At 44.7% G+C, this 22,706-nt stretch overlaps 4 protein-coding genes and 1 long non-coding RNA gene across 10 annotated transcripts in view; 3 read left to right on the top strand and 2 right to left on the bottom strand.

Annotated features, from left to right (window-relative positions):
* Positions 1 to 3,332: 3,332 nt before the first annotated feature.
* Positions 3,333 to 9,453, bottom strand: pla2g6 (phospholipase A2, group VI (cytosolic, calcium-independent)). Of its 2 annotated transcripts, XM_088374498.1 has the most exons (19): positions 9,329 to 9,453; positions 8,430 to 8,660; positions 8,136 to 8,348; positions 7,841 to 8,021; positions 7,526 to 7,713; positions 7,326 to 7,422; positions 6,941 to 7,123; positions 6,771 to 6,879; positions 6,522 to 6,629; positions 6,289 to 6,379; positions 6,048 to 6,211; positions 5,814 to 5,964; positions 5,501 to 5,637; positions 5,347 to 5,424; positions 5,067 to 5,221; positions 4,940 to 4,991; positions 4,393 to 4,508; positions 4,248 to 4,321; positions 3,333 to 4,122 (listed from the first exon to the last, which is right to left on the bottom strand). In XM_088374498.1, exons 2-19 carry the CDS (start codon positions 8,642 to 8,644, stop codon positions 3,978 to 3,980), a joined length of 2,457 nt encoding a protein of 818 aa, XP_088230624.1. In that variant the 5' UTR covers positions 8,645 to 8,660; positions 9,329 to 9,453; the 3' UTR covers positions 3,333 to 3,977. The 2 variants fall into 2 exon arrangements, with proteins under 2 accessions (XP_088230624.1, XP_088230625.1); XM_088374499.1 differs by lacking the exon at positions 5,347 to 5,424.
* A 679-nt stretch (positions 9,454 to 10,132) lies between these two features.
* Positions 10,133 to 14,319, top strand: cbx6a (chromobox homolog 6a). The gene is made up of 5 exons (XM_088374798.1): positions 10,133 to 10,354; positions 11,126 to 11,169; positions 11,304 to 11,369; positions 11,475 to 11,541; positions 11,883 to 14,319. Exons 1-5 carry the CDS (start codon positions 10,286 to 10,288, stop codon positions 12,936 to 12,938), a joined length of 1,302 nt encoding a protein of 433 aa, XP_088230924.1. The 5' UTR covers positions 10,133 to 10,285; the 3' UTR covers positions 12,939 to 14,319.
* Positions 14,320 to 15,809: 1,490 nt separating this feature from the next.
* Positions 15,810 to 22,706, bottom strand: part of LOC148399637 (uncharacterized) — a 14,074-nt gene continuing 7,177 nt past the window's right edge. The window contains exons 2-3 of one of the 3 annotated variants that reach the window (XR_015858250.1): positions 16,064 to 17,070; positions 15,810 to 15,965 (exon numbers count right to left, since the gene is read on the bottom strand). This is a non-coding gene — a long non-coding RNA (uncharacterized LOC148399637). Of the gene's footprint in view, positions 17,071 to 22,706 lie in introns of all 3 variants that reach the window. The other 2 variants (XR_015858248.1, XR_015858249.1) reach the window with 2 other exon arrangements.
* On the top strand, positions 16,199 to 20,453 carry nptxrb (neuronal pentraxin receptor b). Its single transcript, XM_088374794.1, has 5 exons — positions 16,199 to 17,076; positions 17,940 to 18,324; positions 18,435 to 18,676; positions 18,764 to 18,943; positions 19,335 to 20,453. Exons 1-5 carry the CDS (start codon positions 16,360 to 16,362, stop codon positions 19,578 to 19,580), a joined length of 1,770 nt encoding a protein of 589 aa, XP_088230920.1. The 5' UTR covers positions 16,199 to 16,359; the 3' UTR covers positions 19,581 to 20,453.
* LOC148399638 (dynein axonemal light chain 4) overlaps positions 22,515 to 22,706 on the top strand; it is a 3,072-nt gene continuing 2,880 nt past the window's right edge. For all 3 annotated transcript variants that reach the window (XM_088374632.1, XM_088374630.1, XM_088374631.1), the window contains exon 1: positions 22,515 to 22,665. The gene's annotated coding sequence lies outside the window, so the exon portion shown is untranslated. The remainder of the gene's footprint in view (positions 22,666 to 22,706) is intronic.

Below are 22,706 nucleotides of genomic sequence, written 5' to 3'. Positions count from 1 at the left end.
TGTCCAACCTTTAGGACAATGTAGTATTGCTCCAAATGTTTGTTTACATTCCGTTTTCAGGTGTGAAGCCCTTTGAGACTGTTTGTGATTTAGGGCTATACAAATAAACTTGACTTGACTTGACTTGACTTGTTAGCACGATCACGAATTAGCATCTTTCCGCTAACTCATTAGTCTGCCCAGTACTTCTTGTTGGTGACCGTACTTTGCGGATTTCACTTATCGCGGGTGTTTTTTTAAACCAATTATCTGCGATAAACAAGGGATTACTGTACAATTGTTCGTGACAAAACATTCACTTTCGCCATTGACATGAATGAATATTACATTAAAAAGAGATTTAGTAAACATGAAGAAAACATCTTTACCAAGTGGCCCTTTTCTTGCAGTTACCGTATTTGCCGGTGTATTGGTCGACCTTTTTCGATCCAAAATCGACCGAAAAAAATCGACCTCGACTTATACACCGAGTCATAAAATTTAACTTCGTATTCATCGCTTCAAATGTGATGGTAACCAAGGCCGTTTCTCATGCATCTCATTGTGCGTTGCACTTAGAAAATTTGAACCGGGCGGCGTGCGCGAGTGCGCGGCCCGCTGGAAGTCGAATGAGGCGCCACCACCACCTCCGCGGTGCTTATAAACAGCCGATCCGCTCGGCGGGGGCTATTTTCGGCCACTTGGCTCGTGCGCACGGCCTCCCGGATGTGCCGGGCGGGTGCGCGAGCTCGCCGGCCGCTGGAAGTCGAATGAGACGCCGCGACCACCTCCGCGGTGCTTATAAACAGCCGATCCGCTCGGCGGGGGCTATTTTCGGCCACTTGGCTCGTGCGCACGGCCTCCCGGATGTGCCGGGCGGGTGCGCGAGCTCGCCGGCCGCTGGAAGTCCAATGAGGCGCCGCGATCTCCTCCGCGGTGCTTATAAAGTGCCGATCCGCTCGGCTTGGAGCTATTTCCGGCCTCCCGTTGGTGCCGGGTGGCGTGCGCGAGCTCGCCGGCCGCGATCTCCTCCGCGGTGCTTATAAACAGCCGCATGCGCACGGCCTCCCGGAATTTGAACACATTTCGTCAATAAATTTCGCATATTGAATTTTGAAGTTTAATATAATGCAACAATTGAGCTCGACTTATACAAAGGATATATCATAAAATCGTAAATTTCCGTCGAATTTTAGGGGGTCGACTTATACACCGAGTCGACCTGTACACCGGCAAATACGGTACTTATTAACGTACTTTGTGTGTGCCTATGAATCTTTAGGAAATTCATATTCGTTATGCTTCCGCCATGTTGACCACACGCCTCTCCTGTGCTTCGATTAGCTCACCTCCACAATGGCGCAAATATACATTTTTAATCCTGTTCATCTATGAAAATACCAGCACAAAGAAAAATCCACCAGTAGACTACACTTGGCGCTGGGCACAAAAATAGGGCCCTCAGTCTTCCTTTGTCTCCTTGAATTTGTCTCCCACACACACACACACACATGCAAAGTTGTCGTGGAGGCAAAGTGGGTCACAACCAATTCAGACCTTGAATGGCGGCGCGCTGTCACTTCCTGCGTCCTCACACTGCACGATGCACCTCACTCGTTGCTTCTCTAGACCGGCTCGCCTCCCCGCTGTCAGAAGGATCCAAGTGTGACCACCACACACAAAGAAACTCTCATCATACAGTACATTGGGCTAAAAGGGAATTTGATCCTGCAACAAATTTGGAGTTGACGTGATAACTGGGAATGGAAAGTTGCTATTTCACTATTTATTTATTTTTTGCAACCAAACTACTGCAAGAAGAGAAGAGGGGTGCGCCAATGGGTTAAGATTTTAAGAGGGCAGCCACAGAAAAGCAAGGGTGTGTGTAAAGAGACCTTAAGGCAATAAATGTGAATTCTATATAAATGGATACAAAATTTGCAGGGTTGGGTTTACTCACATTAAAGAGAGAAAAAAAAATTCTTGACTGTACACATTTTCTTACGACTTCTAAAAATAAGTTGTTTTCAGTTGGATTCGAGAAATATACTTTTCATTTTTCTATTTTACGCTCGCTCAAACTTCTCTTTGCAATTCTTACATTCTAAGTGAAACAGAAACTAGCTAGCATACGGAAGAGCTAACTATAAAACACAATTAAGGTTGTGTTTTTTTTAAATTCACTCCTCTTCCTCTTACCTACTTCCTTCCATTCTATCACTTTCCACTCAACAATAGATTGACGTTATAAACGAAATATTGCTTTTAATTAGCCTGAGTAATCAAACCAAACAAATGATCTAGTGGGCAGATGTTTGGAGAAGTGCCGAGTGTGAAAACAGAGTCTCCATGCGAGTGCTGGAACTTTAAATTCAGGGTGGCCAATTGTGTTTCGTTACACTTGGGAGACTTTAATCTCCTCGGGGGGATAATTGGGAGTCAACGAGGGAGTTAATTATGCTTCCCGCTGACAAAAGTCACCACACACACACACACACTCACACTAATTGCTCTTACGCAACAAATGTGTATGAAACGCCATCATGTTATGAGTTCTATCAGTGTTTTCAAGTTTTCTGATTATTTTTTTGGGGTAGGGGTAATTTTTTGTTGTCGTTTTGCAGACTCCCTTAGATGAGCTATACCCCCTTGCCCCCCCCAAAAAAATCCTAGCTCCGCCAGTGTCCCCTGCAATAATTTGAATGTCTGCTATTTGGGGAATCTCAGATTAATCATCTTTTAAAATCTTTTCATTGACAGATGCAAAATAAATAAAAAAATAAAGAACTAATCCTAACAGCAAGTTAATAAATAGGCTACAGCTCTTCCATTTTCATTGTCAATCCTTTCCGGTACTCTCTTTCTCCAATTAGTAATGTCTCACGCTAATTATTAGCAAACTGGGCACCGGGAGGATGAGGAAAAATCCCTTTCTGTCCGCAGTGGGAGGATTTCTACTTTGTGGGAGCAAAGGATGTGCGGGGCGGCGTCTTTAGGGAGGACTGATGTGGTGCTTTTGGCTCGGAAACAATGCAACGCTGTCTGCTATGGGCTAATGGAGGAAAGCGGTGTTCGCACACACTCACTGACACACTCGTTTCAATGAGGTGACATCATGGCATCACTGGGACAGCTACTTGTTTTTCAGAAGGAGGAAGTGTCCTGTTTAGTCCAGATTGGGTTTTGGCTAGCTGTCATTTGGAAATGTCTGTTGAAAATAAAATCTCATGTTTGCTTGTTGTCTAGAACTAAACTAGTTGCTGCCTGGCATTAAGCACTAGCGCCATCTGCTGGGGAGGGATATAGACAACAAACTTTATTCCATGACCACAAAGAAGGGCTTGCTTTGCAGATGGCGTAAAAATAGTTTTATTTGACATTGAACATTAAGTGCTACATAAATATACAAAATTTAACAGTAAAAGTTGGTTACTCCCATTTCAGTTTGTCTTTTCAAGTATTTTTTTTTAACGTTTATTAGGTACGCGGCACTATCTAATGACAACAAATAGAAAATCTGTGTCGCCTTCTTTACAAATGTAATGCTTTTAATTGAAAGCAGAGGTTTAACAGTTCTTGAAGTCAATAATTTGCGTCCACTGCATATAATCGCACCCGTGTGAGATTCTCTGGATGATGTTATCAGACGTAAATGAGACCAAAGTGCAACAAAGGGTGAAACAACATACACAGGGAAAAAATAATCAACATGTCATCATAAGCAATAAGTTATGTACGTGTTTATTTATCAACTCATTAAATAATATATGCTAGAGGTAAATGTGAAGGGAAAAAAAACCACGCAAAATTATGAGCGCAGTGGGCTATCTGTGCTGGGTTTCACAGGTTTGTAACAAGAGGTCATGTGATGCTTTGCTTGCATGTCAGTCAAATTATTGCAACCTTTATAGATCCACAGACCTTCTCCATGGTTACATTCAGTGCTCAATGCTCTTCATTTAGGAGCATCTACTCACAAGAGCGTTTTGTGTTACCTTCTAATTGCCTACTAGCGCTTTGGCGAGTGCCTGGAGCACCTCCCTTTTGTCGTACAGGTACATCTGGGTTTCCCACAGCATGTCAACCAGAATGGCGTCGCTCACTTCGTCCAACATCACCTCCTGGGAAAGCTGCGGGCTCAATCTGTTGGAGTAGTCATGATTAAAAATCCTTTCGAATATTAGCTGGAAATTAGCACAGTGCTGGAGTTGGCACGAAAGAAATGACGACTCCACTAGATCCTGCTGTCTCAAGTGAGTCTGGCATACCTGTGGTAGATGGTGTCGATCATTTCACACCAGGCACTGGCTCGGTCCACGGCGCAGCCGTCAGAGTCAGTACACTGCCCGGCAGCAAATTGATGATGTCACACACAGCCTTCACACAATTTCTAGTGAGTAAAGTGATACTCACGCAGTCCACCAGCATCTTGCCCAGCTCCTTCGCTCCAAAAATGCTTTTGGCTAGTTCCAGTGGATTGGAGGGTCGGAAAACATCCACGGAGCTCACTGCCACCTGGGGTGGTTTACCTGAGGACAATCAAAAGGTACAGTATTAACTTGACATCCATTTTCTATATTTATGAATTCATGTGATTAAAAAAATAATGTAAAGTAGTAATTAATGAATTGAGAGTATATTGCTTTAGTCCTAAAATGTTACATATTCCATCAAAAATTCATTTTTGTAATTAGTACACTCCCCAGCATCCTGTGAATAAAAAAAAAAGAATTCAAGTCACTTATTGCCACTTCTAAACCTTCATCTTAGAGTCAAATTAAACAAAATAAGAAAATAACTAAAAAAACAACTAATATTACCCCATTTTACACAGTCACTAACTCAGTAAGACTTTTTTCTTTATTATACTGCCCCCTAGTGGTCAAGGCTGCCAACCGCGTTCAGAGCTGATCACAGAACTAATCAAATTTGGATATCCCACTTGTGTGTGGTGGCTTACCGGTCCCGAGAGAAACAACAAGACCCAGTTTCTTGATCTCCACCCCGTGGCCCTGAAAACCAAAACATGATTGGAAGTCAGACATCTTCTATTCATCCAACACAGAAATTCAACAAAGTTGCGTTACCTCAGCTTTGAGCGCTTTGTAGTGCTGATGGATCTCCGACATGGCGTCGAGCGTAGGGTTGTTGGCCAACAGCCCTCCGTCCAGGAAGCGTCCCATTGGCCGGAAGTAAGTGGGGGCGGCGCCACTGGAGCGGGCAGCTCGCCATACAAGTTGCTCTTCGGAAAAAACAAACCACACTGCATCCACCTTTCCATGTGATTTGCGTGGGAAGCGAGCGAGGCCCAACATTCTTCCATGTTGACTTTGCAACTCAGCCACTCTCAGTCAAGCTGACACACACCTTCGTCTGTCACCTTCCTACGCTTAGTGGCCGGCTCCACTGTGTATCCTACTAGCAACAAATCCTCATCCTCCCATCCTGCAACAATGACACGGCTGGCACACGGCGAGCAAGGCGGTGGGGCGACGCACACCAGCCACAGCCCATTTCTTACCTTGCGGGATGGTGAGTGGCTTGAAAGTGGCGGTGGTGGCGTACGGGGATTCTCTACGGCAGGAGGGAGGGTCGTAGTTCCTGAAAATGTGAAGCTCCCCTGGGTGTCGGTCTGCTAGAACGCTGGTCACCATCACCCTGTATGAGTTATGGAAAAAAAAAAAAAAAAATCAATAAAACATTGTGATAATTGAAAGAAAAAGAAAAGGTCTTCTGTCCTGAGTTGTTTAACACGTTTAGTGCTTAAAAAAAAAAACATCAAATAAAAGCTGGAATTCATCTTTTGAGTTGAAACGACAACAAAAACATGTTACCTGGGGTACTGAACGTCGGCCATTTTGGTGTTCTCTCCAAACTCTTTCTTCAGGAAGTCCTCCAGTGGGGCCGATTCGTAGGGTCGTGAGCCCCGGAACACTTGCTCCTTCATTCGAAAGTACAAGCAGCGGAGGTACTCCATGGACTTCCCTGTACATCGGAAAAAAGTCGTCATCGCGCCCATGCATGGATGAGGAGTTAAATTAAAAATCACCCCAAAGATATCTACACACCATGGACGATAGCGAGGGCCAGAATGCCTCCGGTGCTGGTCCCGGCCACCCAGTCGAAGAGCTCCCTGGTGGGTCGGCCGGCCTCTTTCTCCAATGCGATTAGCATCTGGATCAGAACCAGGCCCCTGATGCCTCCACCGTCCAGACACAGAAGAGTGTCCATCCTGCAGAGGAGTAGAAAGTACGCTGTAAGAAAACTTGCCACTTTTGCTATTAAAAAAAAAAAACTACACATACACACCTCCTTGTGTCCTTCTTGGAAGCGTCCACCTCCGATTTGCCTCTGCTCATAGCGGCGATCGTAGCTCCAACGTGCATGATGTCCTCAAACCCTGTGGGCCAGGAAAAGGTTGCAACATGACATTTTCGATTCGTTACATTAATTATTCAATGGTGAGTCCGACTTTTGAAATCAAGTGTTTCGGAGATGCATGGAAGAGAAAAAAGTGTGGGTGAGCAGGACGACGGTATTACCTATGCCTGGCGCGGCGGCCTTGGGCGGGGGGCTGCCGAGTGAAGGGGGCAGGCAGCGTTGCACACCCACACTACACAGCATGTCCAGCAGTATCTTTCGATTGGGACCTTTTTTTTTTTTTTCATGCATGGCAAATCCCGGTTAATCGTGCACACACAAAAAGTTTATTGGTAGCTTCATGTCATTTGTGAGAGACAAACGAGTATTAGTGCATAATAAAACATGGATTTCATTTTTTTTAGCAGAACCTTTGCTGGTGCGAGCAGCAATCAGTCCCGGCGTCTCGCCCAAGTCGTTGTGGATCTCCACGTCGGCCCCGAACACGATCAGAGCTTTGATCAACTCCATGTGATCCATCTGTTCCGACACGAACGCTCATGATTTTATCCGGTCGACATTCGGGGGTGTGGTCACGCACCTTCATGGCGAGGTGCAACGCCGTGTTGCCGTCCTTCCCCTTCAGGTTGGCGTTGGCGCCGTGAGTAAGCAGGACCATGGCGGCCTCAAAGCGACCCCTCTTGGTGCAAATGTGGAGGGCGCTCTCGCCGGTCTTGCTCAGGTAGTTGATGGCGCCGCCCCTTTCCAGCAGCATGCGACACATCTGTGTTGAAAGTCATCGTGGAAAAGTCAATCCAGAGAAGTTCTTATTCTAAAGAATTGTTAGGAAAATGCCAAATACTTGTGCTGACCTAAAAACTACCAGCTTTTTATCTCAGTACTTCTGGAATTTCCAAACGAAAAGTACTTCTCGGGATATTGATATTTGATAAGGTCCGTAATGAGACGTATGAGATGTTCCTCACCTCTGCTGTTTTAGCCCAGTGAAGGGGCGTACCTCCATACAAGGTGTCTTCGGCGTGCAGTTGGGCAGGGTCCGCTCTCAGGATCTCCTCCGTACAGCTGAGAAAGAAAAAGTTCTTATGAGGTGCATCCCATCGTGTAGCCATAACAGCTTTCACTTGAGATCCAAGTGACCAGTCCAAAGTTTTTCCTGCTTAACCACCTCTTCTCGTTGTACTTCATGGCAGAGTGGATGGGGTAGCCGACGCTTCCCCGGACATCGCATTTGGCCCCGCCTCCCAAGAGAGCTTTGACAGCCTCTACTCGGCCCAAACGGCAGGACACGTGCAGCGGCGTCTCCCCGGCGTTGTTCAGCTCGTTCACGCCGGAGCACAATCGCGAACACAACACCTGCGTGGAGGCAGAAGAACCTGAACGATGAGCTAAATTGCAACTTACATGCTCCTACTGGTGTCTTCTGCCGTTCATTTCTGTTGCTCCGCTTTCACCGTTTCAAACTTCGAGAAGTTCCTCTCACCTGGATGACACCGGGGGAATCGTGCTTGGCGGCAATGTGCATGGGTGTCTCTCCCTGGTGGTCTCTGATATCCGTGCGAGCCTGGCTCTCCTCCAGGAGCTCCTTCACGCAGGCCGCGTCGCTTCTCTCGCACGCCAGGTGAAGCGGCGTTTGACCGAGTGCGTCCCGAGCGTTGATCTGACTGGAAACATAAAGCATATTAAAGTGTTTATGAAATATTCCAGACCCAATTGCGAAAACTCTGCAAGGCCTCGTACAGTGCATAATGTCTAAATTCCCCAAACTTTCGTTTTACCTCTGAACGTAATTGTGTTTCAGACACTCCCTGAGGCCCGTATCCACGGCGATATGAGCGGCGCTCCAATCCGGATGGCCACGCAGGCAGTCGACGATCGTCTGGGCGGTCTCGGCCTTCATCGGCGGGAGTGTTTCGTAGAACGGTGGAAGTTTAAGGGCGTACTGCGGGAACCAGTTCATGGCGTCCTCTTCTGACGCCACCTGGAAAAGCCTTAGGCCGAAAGCGATGCATATTTCGAGATTCATAACACACACGCTCATTAATCTTATGACGCTTCTGTGCTTCACTGACCTCAGGGCCGCTGCAGGTGTCTCGGGGCACATTAGCACACAATCCCACGATTGGTATTGGCCGTTCTTGTAGAGAACCAGACGCCCTTCTTGCCTCAACATCGTTTTCCCTCCTCCACCGTAGTCAGAGAACTGTACGTCCCTCACACGGTAAGGGTTGGTGAACAGGGTGGAAACGGAGGACACGGTGTCCAAAAGACGGCCCAGAAACTGCATCGTGACCTAGGAGGGGCTGGAATTTAATATTTTACATTTAATACAAAGCAATATAGAGCGGGTATAGAAACTCTACATACCCCTGTTCAAATGTCAAGCTTGTGAGATGGGACAAAAATAAATCACTTCAAAATGTTCAAACCTATATTTTGCATAATTTCATTGAGAAGTTATCAGCTAGATTAAATTTCTTGGAGCATATCCTCTTGTTTTTCCACATAAAAAGGACACTGAGATGAATAATTTAACCTTGTTTGTGTAACCCTGTCGGAATATACATAATTTATTCACATTAAAGTCGGAAACGAGTCAAAACAAGTGCTGCCCGAGCTCTGCTGTCCATTATCAGTACTGTAATGGGCGAGGACGGTCGAATGAACGCTGCTAGCTTGGCTGTCTTTCATCTCTGTTGTACGTTTCCCTTAAAATAAATAAAAATAAATTGGAATTGGGACTCAATTATGAATGATAAACAAGTGGGTCCATTCATTCTACTCGCATGTTTCTCGTCCTCCAGTCACATTTCACATAACAAGCGTCAGAGTCGAGAGGTGGGACGAACAGTTATTTAACGTCGTTTAAAACCCGGATTCAACTGTCAAATTTAAATTCAATAATATCATTTAAGTTAATTCTAATCGTTAACTCCATGTTTATCAAAGAAACAGTACAGCATCTACTTACAGCGAGCTTTCTTGTGTGATGTCTGATTTATGACAGCGACGCCAAAAAGCACCACGCTGCAACCAAGCCTGACAACTGACAGCAAATGAACCAATCGCATCTCCGCTTTTCAGAAAGTAGGCGGGCCTAAACCGTAAAGCAATCATTAAATCGGATTTCATTCACAATATCAAAGCCAAATAAATCAATCAACAAACAAACAAAAAAATAAAAATAAATAAATAAATAAATAAATAAATAAATAAATAAATAAATAACTTTGAAAGATGACCCAAAATATATTAATTGTAGCAACAAAATCATCATCCATCCGTTCATTTTATTGTTGGACAAATCAAGGAAAATTAGAGTGACACCTAATGATCTCTATAGACACTCAATTAAATGGTTTTACATAAGAAATTTAGGCATACTCATTTTGGCCAGTGATCAGGGATCGTTGACCTGACATGTGTGGGAAGGTGTGGAGTAAAATTGTCATAGAATTATTACAGTGGTGTCCAAAAATTAGGATTTGCAAGTCCTAACATTTATATTGGTACTTTATCTTCTTTCTTTCTTTTTATTTATTTATTTTCCTACTAAATATCAATTCCTCTAATTGTGTGAGAAAGTGTTTGAGCCTTTATTTTGATCAGTCAGAGGACATTTCATCAACTAATTTTCTTTTTATTTAATGATAATTATACCAAACGATGAGGAGGAAAGTTGGCATAATTCAATAGTGTCACAAATTCTGGTCACATCTGAACCGGGATGACGTCAGCTAAGAAAAAGGTCGAGCGGTATCTTCCTCATTGCCATGACGACCAGGGGGGCTGGCCTCGACCACGTGACACACAGCGGCAAGCAGAACCCAGTCGCCGTGCGTGCGTGCGTGTCGCGGACAGTTCGGCTGCGGTCGAACCGAACAGAGCCGAACCCCCTATCTCCTGGAACCCATAGCGCATAGATAGGATGGAGCTCTCGGCGATGGGCGATCGCGTCTTCGCCGCGGAAGCCATACTAAAACGCCGCGTCCGAAAGGTGAGCCGCCACCTTCACGGTCCTCCCGCGTGTTTTGACAGATGTAATCCGCGGGAAAGTCATCCGTCATCGGCGCGTTCTCTGGTTTCGGAGGCCTCCGGTTTGCTAAGCTACATGCTAAGATAGCCTGCGAAACATTTCAAGCCATGGTTGCTGCTTTGAGGCCTTTGCCCGGGCAGTAAAAGTGACACAAAAGAAGCTTGCTTGTGAAATGGTGAGACCGGCGGGAGGAGTTTTTAAAATGGGACATGATTTATGCTGCAGCTAGCACTGGCTAAAGCTACACGGCCACAGTGGGCGTGCATACCACAGATGTCTCTTGTTAAACGTAACTTTTGTCTTTTCCTCCCGCAAGATGCTTTTTTAAAAACAACAGGCTTTTCTTCTTTATTACGGTGACCTCTTTTCTGTTTCGACCATTTCCAGTAGTCCCTTCAATTTTGTTGGGGGCCATAAGGTCAGTAAAGAATACCAGGGGCTTGCTCAGGTCAAGTGTCAGGTCCATGCAGTGAACCAGGAAAACACCCCCACCCCCTCCAGTGACCTCTGAATGGCCTTTACTCAAAACTTTCACTAAGCTTCTTGCCATCTGTCTGTTAAATCAGTTCATCTCAGTGTTGGTTCATTGGGAGGTCACAAAACAATTTTCAATAATTTATGCGTCATTATCAGAAAACAAAATTCTAAGAAAGGAGGTCATGTTTTGCAAAAATCGATGGATAAATTTGGATTAATTGATAAACAGCTGAACGTGAATGTTTTTTATTGCAGGGGCGACTTGAATATTTGGTGAAATGGAAGGGATGGGCAATGAAGTAAGTGCTGCTTCAATTGGTCATCTGTCTGTGAATGTCTAAATATAGATTTTTTTTAAATACTTTTGTTTTTCTTTTTTAAAAGTCTATTTCAAGATGTGTCCTCTTTTGATGAGTTCTTTGTGCTCATTCAGGGACAGCACCTGGGAGCCAGAGGAGAATATTCTGGATGACAGGCTCATACTTGGCTTTGAGCAAAAGTGAGTAGATGGCTTCCATTTAAAATACGTCTTCATCATTTTAAAATATTTATTTATATATAAAAGATTACATTTAAATAATCACCATAATTTGTTTTTCCCCAGAGAACGAGAGCGGGAACGTAGCGGGCCAAAAAAGCGGGGGCCAAAATCCAAAAACCTTGTGATTAAGGTAAATGGAGACCACACGCCAAACTATGAATCAAAGCTGACGTAAAAAGCAAACACAAACAATAACTTAATCTATTTTAATCAAAACTATGAATAGTATAGTTCCATAGTAAAAGTTCAATGCTGGCCTGTAAAGGAGTGTTTTCTTTTTTTTTTTTATTTCATTCAGCATACTTTGTACATAATGATTTTAAACAAGTCGTACGTTCTGCAGTTAAGCAAATTAAAAGCCAAATGGCGAGTGTGCTTGTGCATACAATCGAGAGAAAAAAAAGTCATACATCACATATTTTTTTTATTGTCATGTCTCCAACGTTTGGTAAAACAAATGCTGCTTTCCAGCCTCAGAAAGGAGAAACAAGCACTCGATGCGCAAAATCCTGCCAAGCGACATCGCGCTCCGTTTCCAGCCGAGCGACTTCTTCCGCCTCCTCTTCCTCGCCTCACCCTTTGGCGCCCACATCCCCGAAGCTCAGCTCGCTGGCCGCAACCCACAAGCTTAAGAAAGACATTCACCGCTGCCACCGCATGTCCCGCCGGCCCCTGCCCCGCTCGGACCCCATGGCGTCCTCTTTCTCCGGGCCCGGCGGCTTCCCGTCCCGCCCTCACGCCTCGCCTTTTTCCGAGACCGTGCGCATCCTCAACCGCCGGGTGAAGCCCCGCGAGGTCAAGCGGGGCCGCATCATCCTTAATCTGAAGGTAATCGACAAGCCGGGTCGCGGCGGATCGAGCGTCGGCGGCTCTCGGAATGTCCCGGGGGGGCGCCAGAACATCCCGTCCCGCAATCGCATCATCGGGAAGAAGGGAGAAGTTCCCTATAGACCTTTCCAGCCCCCGCTGAAGATGCTCGGCTTCCCCATGTACGGGAAGCCTTTTGGGCTGCAGTGCGGGGGCCCCCTGGCCTTCCACCCTCAACCGGGGTCCTGCAACGCCAGGAACACCCGTTCCACACCGTCCCACTTGCACGCTTCCGCACTTCCTTCCCAGTCCAACGGGAATCCTAAAACCTCCCATTCTTTCCCGCCTTCCGGAGAGCCGGCACAATCCAAAAGTCCCGCAGAATCTCCAAATATCCCCCCGTCCGCTCCCGCTAACCCCTCTGCCTCGGCCGCACTGCCCGCTGGGGAGGACGCCGCTGACGCACTAGGCGCCTCCTTGCCCCAAGGGGGCGGCGGCCCGCCAGAACAAGCCAGGGTGCCTGCTGAGGGCGACCCCGACTGGCACCCGCAAATAGGATCCAGCTGCAAGGACGTGGTGGTCACAGACGTCACCACCAACCTGGTCACCGTCACCATCAAGGAGTTCCCTTCCCCCGCTTCGTGCCCCGCCTCGCCCATCACGGCGGAAGGCGCCGCATCACCGTGCAACAGCCCGGAGAGCAACCCACCCAAGCCATAACAAACCTTCAGCATCGCATAGCTGCCGTCCCTTTCTGTCCAAAATTACACAAATGCTCACTTTTTTTGCGAGGTATTAATTTAACAATACAGTAAACATAATAGCAACAGAACCTGGCGGTGAACAGGTAAAAAACACGAGTCAGTGATGCCCTACATTCTAATTAGTTCATCCTCACCATGAACTATTATCTCATTTCAAACTCTCTCCCAAGACGTTGGGCGTTGCGACCATGTCGAAGTGTCCTTGAGGAGCAAGATACTGAACCTCCAATTGCTCCTGATGCTGCGTCATCAAGAGGGAATTGAACTAACAGTGTGAAGCAGTCTTTCTTAAAAAAAAAAAAAGTATTTTTTAAATAGCAAACTCCAAATGGGTGTTTATCATATGTTTTTTATTACCTTGCATTTACTTGAATTATTTTGACATATAAATCAACTATTTGAACCCTCAACAATCTCCAAAACTAGATTTTTTGCATTTTCCCTAGTGGAAAAATTCAAAAGTGGAAAAATTCCCTAACCCCCCCCCCCCCCCCCCAATTGTTATGCCGACTCTCGACCTCAGAACTCATCACCCTGTTGTACTCTCATATCATACAGTATTACAAAGTTCCCCAAACAAATTGCCTTACAGCTGCTAACCCCCCCCCAAACCCCCCACCCCTGCCACACAACTTAAGCATGAATATGAAGACGCAAGCTTGTAAAACAAAGAAGAAAAAAAATTACACGTCTCTCGTTGTTCTGCGTACTGGACGGTTTGTTCTCATGGGTTCACTCGGAGGGGCTCATTCCAAAAATGGGCCACGGGTCTTTTGAATTTGACGATTTCTGGAATGAGCTGTTTCGAGTACCCTAGATCTCCGCTAAGTTGAAGTTGTGGGTAGAAGTTGTGTCGAATTGTACTAAGGTGTGAATTAGGCGCTCGCATCCTTTTTGTTGTCATATGGGGTAGCATAACTCCACTTAGTGGCCTATATTTCTACCAAATAGGGATTATTTTTATTTTTTTTCTAGTCAGGTTTTCCCTTTTTTAATGCTCTGCTTGTATAATTTCCAGTGTTTTATTTAGCACTGTTTTTTTAAAGGAAGGAGCCTTGTTTGTTATATTGAGGAAAAAATATGTGCTTTTTAAGCCTTTGTGTTCGTTGTACTGTAAACAACCTTTTTAAAATATGCATAATTACGTTCAGTGTGATGCAATTCAAGAAAGTTGTCTTTGTTAGCTCGGAGTTCTGTACACGGGAGACATTGTAATGTATGTATCTTTCTGAAGCATGTTTTCAATTGTACAAATGATATATCTCATGTTACCTGTGCACACGTTGTATTCTGTGTTTTTCCTTTTATGAGACTTTAAATTAAAAAGCTGTGAAGAAGCGCTTTGCCCCATTTGTTTTTTTCCCCCCAATAAAACTTCTCCTGAAAAGCTTGGATGGGAATTTTTCCTGTATGGCATTGAAGGCATCATGTTATGGCCAATTTACACAGAAATTTAGGTAACTCCAAATAGTTCCCTTCACAATAAAACACTTTGTTTGCCTTACCTTCAAACTGAATTCCTTTTGACATGTATTTCTAATTTGCCTTCGTCAAGCACCAATACTTAATACAGATGCTCATAAAAGCATTTTTCAGGAATCCCACAGGGTGGCGCTGTTGCTACACAAAAAGGCCAAGACGCCTTTAGAGTCATCATGAAAGCTAGTTCAATAGCAATCTTTTCTTTCCATTATTTTCCCTCACAGGTGTCAAACTCAAGGCCCGGGGGCCAGATACGGCCTGCCACATCATTTTATGTGGCCCGTGAAAACAAATTGTGCATCAAATTCGTGTGTCATTACTAGAATTGCAAATTGTATTCACTTTTAATATCTTTTTTTTAAAAATATTTGACCAGTTTTTGTCTGATTTGAATATGAGTTATTTGTCAGTTTGTTTTGTAGCTTTTACTGTATATAATACGAGGTGCACATACATTTATTCATAATGGCCCTCCGAAAGAAGACTACAATGCGGCCCGCGAAAAAAACAAGTTTGACGCTGCTTTGAAATGACTTTCGATGACACTCTTGTCTATTTCATGCAGCGAGTGACCTCTATTGAGAGGCCAGACGGAATTAAAGTCGTCCCCGTGGTGTCATCAGTGGCCCACTTCTGTGCAAGTGCGTGCGTGCGCATGCCATGTTGGCCACCTCTGAGATTAAGCTGAAATCTAGGCTGCAGGTCACACCAAATATTAACACGAGTCAAGTGGAATATGATGAAGCCTCATTTTGAGTAGTTATGACTGAAATGAGAAACCTTAAGCATTACTTGACTTTTTCAGTCATGTTTGTAGCCCACATTAATGGCAGCTAATTTATACCAGAAGAAAAATGATCAAGAAAAAATTGTGTTAGTATTAAGAGAAGTAAACCTCATTCGCATGACCTTGTTTGTTAGCGTGATGTGGCTAACGCATTAGCATGCATTTTCAGCAGCATTATTCGGTTGCTTTTATTTTAGTTTCAGCTCACTTTCTTCAATTTCTCTCCTTATTTACTCATGTACACTCTGTGTTATTTCCCGGACATTTAACTGAGCAAAGCAATTGATTTATTCCCTTTCATTGTGTTTGAGAACTGTGAACGTGGCCCATTAATGTTTAATGACACTTTGCTTCCAGTTTTCTCTAATGTTACGGAGAAATAAGATAAATTAATTTAATAAAATAAAATAATAAAATAATTTGAGTTTAATGCAATACAGATTATTTTTTTGCTTGTGTATCTTTAAAAAAAAAATACATAGGAAGTGGATTTAACATAATCGCTGATGTCATCGCAATTGCAATATTACATATTTTAAATAAATACATTATCCTTACTTCTGAGACAAAACAACTTTCATATGGCCTATAACTAAAATAACTTTGGTATTCTGATATTAATTTTGTGTGGATATTTTTGAAAAGGATGGGAGAATACTCTTGACTGCAAGGCAGAAGCTCAAACCACTTGGACAACTCGGTCTTGCAGTGGTCCTACAAATAGAACAATATGACATTTCATTGTCACCTTTTTTTTTTTCTTCTTGTCATGCTCCATCCTGCCATGCACACACACACACACACACACACACATTGATCCATCACTGCCTTGTTTGTTCACACTGCTGCTCCTGCGAATTCACCCCGGCCATCCTGCTGCGACTGACGCAGAGGCACACAGCTTGGCTCCTCCTCCTCCTCCTCCTCCTCTTCCACGGAGCAGTCTCCATGGCAACACACAGAGGAGAGAGCAGCTTAGCAACAACACGACGAGCATCCAGACTGCTCGGTACTCCAGAGCAGCAGACATCCTCCGAGAGAATCCTCTCCAATTGTCACGTTTACGTTTTTCATTGATATTGAGGATATTTTTTTGATTTACAGTACAATGAAGTTCATGGTGGTTCTGGTGGGCGCTGGCACGCTGGCCTTCCTTGGCGCCGTCATCTGCATCTTCGCCAGCGTTTACCCCCGCAAACACGCCGCGGCTCTGGCCGACAACGGCACCCTGACGTCAGAGACGCTCCTCCAACCTCTGGAGCGGCCCGGCGCGGTGGCTCACGCCGGCCCGCTCGGTGCTCTCCACGGCGCCGACTCCTACGGCGGAGAGAACGGACTGGGCTTGGGGCTCCCCTCGTTGAACGAGCTCGACATCGGCGAGGAGACCGGCCGAGGTTCGGCCAAGGTGTTCAGCTACAGCCGACTCATCTGCACACCGGTTCCGCTCGGGGACTGTAAGAGGAAAGAAGCGGGGCAGCAGCCGCTGGCGGACGACCCTCTCGTCGATGAAGACTGGACGTTCCTCCGCACCACCGCGGAGGAGCTCCGGCAGATGGTCATGCAGCAGAACGACCAGATCCTCATGGACCAGAGAACGATTCGCGAGCTGACGGGAAAGCTGAGTGAGTGCGAGAGCGGCCTGGAAGAGGAGGACAGCGGGAAGGCCGGACCTGAACGCAGTATCGGGGTCTGGAGCGGGAACCGGCGGGTCATGGCCGGGGACGACGTCAGCTCTTCGGCCGCCTCGCAGCTACAGACGGCCCGAGCTGTGGAGGAGCTTGCTCGGGCCATCATGGACCTGAAGGACCGAATTGAGAAGCTAGAGGTAAGAGCAGATTGGTATTGTTATTCCACAATGCAATTTTTTTTCTTTGTTTAAAATAATCAACTTTGCTAGTATCAAAAAAATTGTATTTTTTTAACTTTAACTTTAACTTGATCAAGTTCCTCCCCAAGTGTAATATTTTTACGGGCCGTGAGAAGCCAAAATTGCCCAAAGTCATGATTAAATTCAGCTCAAGATGATTTTCACTTATTATCACCATATTAATTACAAACATTGCATTTGCTAAAAAAAATATACATCTATGTCAATTCTTACTCACTGCAAATAGAATCAAGGCAACCAGACATTTGCTGAATTTTTGCACTTCGTCTTGCTTTTCCCAAAACGTTTAATATATTGGGCAATTATACTGTGACGATTTGATTATCTAAATCCTGACGAAGGCTCTTGATTGGAAGTGTTTGCCACCAGCATCCTTCACCCCGACACGCCCCAGTACTGTGACAGCAGCATTTCTCCCTCCCCTCATTCCACATGCAGGATAGAGAGACATAAATAAAAGATGAAGCTGGCCAGGTTGTGCAGAGAAAGGTCAGCTTCTTAACAGCTTGCGCGTTTGTGTGTGTGTGGGCGAAGATGGAGACAGGGGCAGGCTTAGAAATAAATATACAGTTCTCAAGGTTATCAATTTACATCCTGGACATGCAGTCCTTGCCTCAGCAACTCTTGATATTTATTCATCTTTTGTTCTTTTTGAAAGTCAGTATTGATTGACACGACATCATTATACTTCAGTCACCTTTGACAAACAATAAGACAATCAATATAGATGATTATCTTGCCTATTTTGCTGAATGAGAAAAAATAACTCTCAGGTCCTTAAAGTATTTGACTTCCTCCAGGCAGAGATCGGCCCCGCTGCTTTGAACCTCACGGACACGTCTACAGGAACAAGCAGCAGCAGCACACCGATGACCACCAAGCCCCCCACTCCACCCACCAGCAACACCAACCCCCTGCCCCCAGGCCCTCTGCCCCCAGGCCCGGCGCCGGCAGGCCCCGGGGCCAGACGACCGGGCTCTCCCGCCTCCAAGCTCCCGGCCAAGGGGACCCCAGGTCGCGGGAAAGCTCCGTGGAGGGTGGAGGACCTGGAGGGTGAGCTGGAGAGGAAAATAAAAATGTTGGAGAAGGAGCGGCAGGCCATGAGGAAGGAGACACAAGGGCAGTATGAGAAGATCACCCAGGGCTTGGACACCGCTAATCACCGCGTCAGTGAACTGGAGCACAGTGAGTACTGAGAGCCTGATCATTAGTGGAGCTCTTGGAGCAACAACAACGTTCTCATGTCACCATTCACAAGTGCCGCCGTCTTCTGCCAACATTCTTTCTTTTCAAAGCCCTAACAGAGCCATCCTTCCCCGACGGCTTCGTGCTGTCCTTCCCCATGCGCACCAACTACATGTACGGCCTGGTCCGGAAGGAGATCACCGAGATGTACGCCTTCACCGCTTGTGTGTGGCTGAAGGCTAAGGAAGGAGGGATCGGTACACCTTTCTCCTACTCGGTACCCGGACAACCTAACGAGCTGGTGTTGCTGCAGGGTGTCCACAACCCCGTGGAGCTGCTCATTAATGATAAGGTACGAAGCCAGATCTTGATCCAGATCTAGTCAAAACGTTGTTTTAACAAAGCACAATATTTTATTGTGTTTTTTGTTTGCTTCCAGGTAGCACAGTTGCCGCTGTCGCTCCCTCAAGACGCGTGGCAGCATATCTGCGTTAGCTGGACCCTGAGGGACGGTGTGTGGAAGGCCTACCAGGGTGGCAAGATGAAGGGGCGGGGAGAAGGACTGGCCGCCTGGCACCCCATCAAACCTGGTGGGGTGCTCATCCTGGGCCAGGAGCAGGTAAAAAATGATTGTTTGAAATGTTTGGAGGGAATTGGATGTGTTATTCACGGAAACTCACATTTTCCACAAAAGGAAATCCGATTTTGTTGATGTTGAAGAGGTTTTTTTTGGGTTGAAATAGGTAATCGTAATTTTGCGGACACGCTAATGTTAGCATGTTGCTTTGTTTGTCACTTTTCAGGGGTTATACGTTCCATGATCACCAATTGCGGCTGATCAATGGATTTCCACGAGTTAATTTACCTTTGAAAATGCAAAATAAGGAATAAATATTGCTGCTGGTGCAAGTTCTTCTCCCATTTACAAGACAAAGGAGAAGAATGGTAGTCAAGGGAAAACAAACAAAATGATTATCCTGAACCACACCTTTCTTTCTCCCCAACCCAAGGACACCCTCGGCGGACGTTTCGATGCCTCCCAGGCACTGGTCGGTGAACTCTCCCAGTTCAACTTATGGGACCGGGTATTGAAGCCCGCCGAAGTCGCCGCCCTGGCAGAATGCAACTCCTCGGTACTCGGGAACATCGCCCCCTGGACCGATCTGGACGTAGACGTCTATGGAGGAGCCATCAAGGAGTCCCTAGACCCTTGCCACGCTGCTGAGAGATCCAACCCCTCCAGCCCAAAACAGTGAGGGCCGAGAGAGCGCGAGATTTTTTCGAGGGGTAAAATAAATGACTTGAGAATGTAAAGCATTTGTTCGGAGCTCGGGGAGCTGACGGGACGAAGGTAATCTAACGTTAAGAGCTCGTCTGTTTTCCATGTGGGTGTGTTCGGTGTTTAGTTCCAAACTGAGGATGAGGTTAGTCTTGGGCTTGATTACCTTCGTTGGGAAATCAAACCACAAGCTTGTAGATGGACTATCAGTGCTCGTTTGGGTCAATCATCTCTGTGAAGTGAAAAATCAAAGCTTCGAGGTCTTCGGGTTGTGATGGAAGTGTAGTCGGTGAAGATGGAAAGCTTTTGTGTCACCTCATGTTGTGTTTATTGCTGAAATCGAGTTCTCGAGGATTCTCAAGATCATGACGTCAAGTGTCCATACTCCTCCCACCATTCGCAGTGATCTAATAGCGTAAATGTGTAATTATTGTGTGTTTATGTAGCCTTGCTAATGTTGCTCGACACGATCGCACAACCGGGAAAAGCAGCATTCTCGATCCATTCGCACTTTGATGCCAAACTGTGATTTAGAAGATTAAATTGTACCCTGGCTAAACCCCACAGAATGTTTTTTTTAATGTTTGGATTGTTGTCCCTCTCAAGACGTCTTGTTTGGGTAAATTGAAAATTCCATTTGTAAAGAACATTAAAAGTCATCAAGTAATTCAATAAAAATGTTTTTTTTTTTTAACTTTATAGTCAATGACCATATCCAGAGGGATCTTCAGAATTGGACGCACATTTTGGCGAGTTCCCACAAGTAATAATGGTTTTAAATTGCTATGATTGAGTTGCATTAAAAATAAATATCATGATTTAATTAAATTTCTACCCAATCATAATGTAAGTTTGTGCACTCAAGTGTGATTTGCTTCAATCTATTTCTTGTCTCAGTACACAAGTGCAGAGACGTATGTAGGCCACGCTCAAAACAAAAAAAATGGATCTAATTCATGTCCTAATTTTATAAGAATAAAAATATGATGAGGTTCAAGTTGGAAATGATCTGACAGCGCTCCAAAAAACCACTTCGTCCAATCTTTTGCACAATAACTCTCACAGAGAGACACAAGCACAAATGCAACCTCAGAGATAATTATCATCATAAATACAGATGCACGAGGGAGGATGGAGATTCTCCAGGCATTAGTGTTGGAGAAGAACAATAACCCGATGCTTATTGCATTAATTAAAATCGTACAAAAGCTTTTCTGCATTCCAAATTCAGCTAGATTCATCTCCCTGGGATAAAACCGCTTAAAGGGCTTTGTGGAAAATATTGAAAATACTGGCCTCAATTGACACAACCCCAAAAAACTGAATTTGTTGAAAAACAAATTAGATCAGTGTTAGTTTGTAGCCTGGCAGCTTTCAGGTTTTCTGCCATTTGATTGTTTTTCCAATAAACTGATTTCAGGGTGTTCGTTGTTCATCGTGACTGTAACAAAGTTCAAGTGTAGATTTTTCGAAGCACACCAAAAAACCGTGGGATCATCCAAAACCGAAAAACTCTGACTGTGAGGCAGACGTGCTAACTGCTAATCCAGTCATTAGCATCATAACGTCTCTGCCGTATTATCAAGCCGTCAGTCGGTCTGTCTTGAGGCATCTTTTCGATAATTGTCACGAATGGTCATCATTTCACCGCCCATCCCCTTTCAACCCCCAAACAATCTGCATCCGCTACAAATGAATTATAGATGCTCACTAATTGGCTTTCCTGCAAGCAGCCACACATGGCACAAACCTTTGCTTGACCTTTTTATCTTGGCGCTGCCTTCACAAACACACATAAAAAGGTTTTTTTCGACATCCTCGCGTTGCCTCGCTGTGACTCATCCCACTCGGGTTATTCCAAAAGTCATCGACAAAATGTTAGCTTTCATCTGTCGTCGAGAAAATGTTTAAAAGAAGCTTGCATCTTCCCTCTGGGATTCTTTATCATAAGCTTACATTTCATATTCTTTGGTTATTTAGTTCACATTCATACCTTCCTGCAATTGATATTTTTACAGGAAGGCTGCGTCAGCCCTGAGCTTCATTAAAATGGTCCCACCACACATTTAGGATGCAGTTTGAGTTAGTCATTTTAACGACATCTAAAACAGAAGTTGTGTAGTCTTTTCTCCTTTGAGGAGTTTACATGTTGATACAGAATACTAAATGTCATGTCATACACAAACATTTATAACCACATAATCACTTTTCACACAATCCGTTTTCTTTTAAACACATAAATAATTGAGATTGTCTGCCTTGCTTGTTAACCGCTGTCACGATCAAACTGGGTCATTCGGATTTATGTCGTTAACCGGTGTAATTGCGTAATCTGGTGCCATATAATTAGTCATACAACACGCTGATTATCTTCGTGCTCATAGCCCTCACACTGTGAGAGGTTCATCTGGACTGGAGCTGACCTGGAGTTGACCTGACCATCATTACGAGCCCAATGAGCCCAAACGAGATGAGGAATATTATTATTTGCCTGCCTGTCCAAAGATTCATAATCCAATCTGATCTACGGCAGATTGAGTAGTACTCGTTTTAGATTAACCCTGAGATGCATAAATGGGTGATTTTTTTTTTAATATCTTCATAATAAAAAGATGTTATCTTTTCATATTTCAGGTAAAGAAACCATAATATGAAAAAGCGTTTGGCGTGTTTATATCAGATAATATAAATATATAAGAGTCGTGCTACTCACTAGACTAACAAAACAAGTGTCTATTGAGAAAACTTTAATAAATACTTTAATAAAATACAGAATAACAATATCCATTTAAAAATACATCGCATGAATATCCAAAATGTATGAAATATATAAACAGTCAAATTAAAATCCAATTTATAAAAAATAAATAAATCAAAAAATAAATGAATAAATGTGAAACTAGAGCTCGAGTCGATTGACAAGATCAAGAGCCAATAGAGACGCTGCGTGTCACGAGTAGGCGGGGCTTCCTCTGTCCGTGTAGTTCTTGTTTAAAATGTCCCCCTAACAACCCCTGGGACTCAAACTGTGGAACTTTTCCTGCGGTCCAAACGCCTCCTGAGTAAGTCATTCAACATTTTCATGACTAGCCCTTAACAAACC

This window comes from Syngnathus floridae, chromosome 4 (genome assembly GCF_059516105.1).
Source record: "Syngnathus floridae isolate MCC-2025c chromosome 4, RoL_Sflo_1.0, whole genome shotgun sequence".
NCBI lineage: Eukaryota > Metazoa > Chordata > Actinopteri > Syngnathiformes > Syngnathidae > Syngnathus > Syngnathus floridae.
The sequence above is the reverse complement of the archived record's forward strand: the minus strand, read 5'-3'. Positions and strand labels throughout refer to the sequence as shown.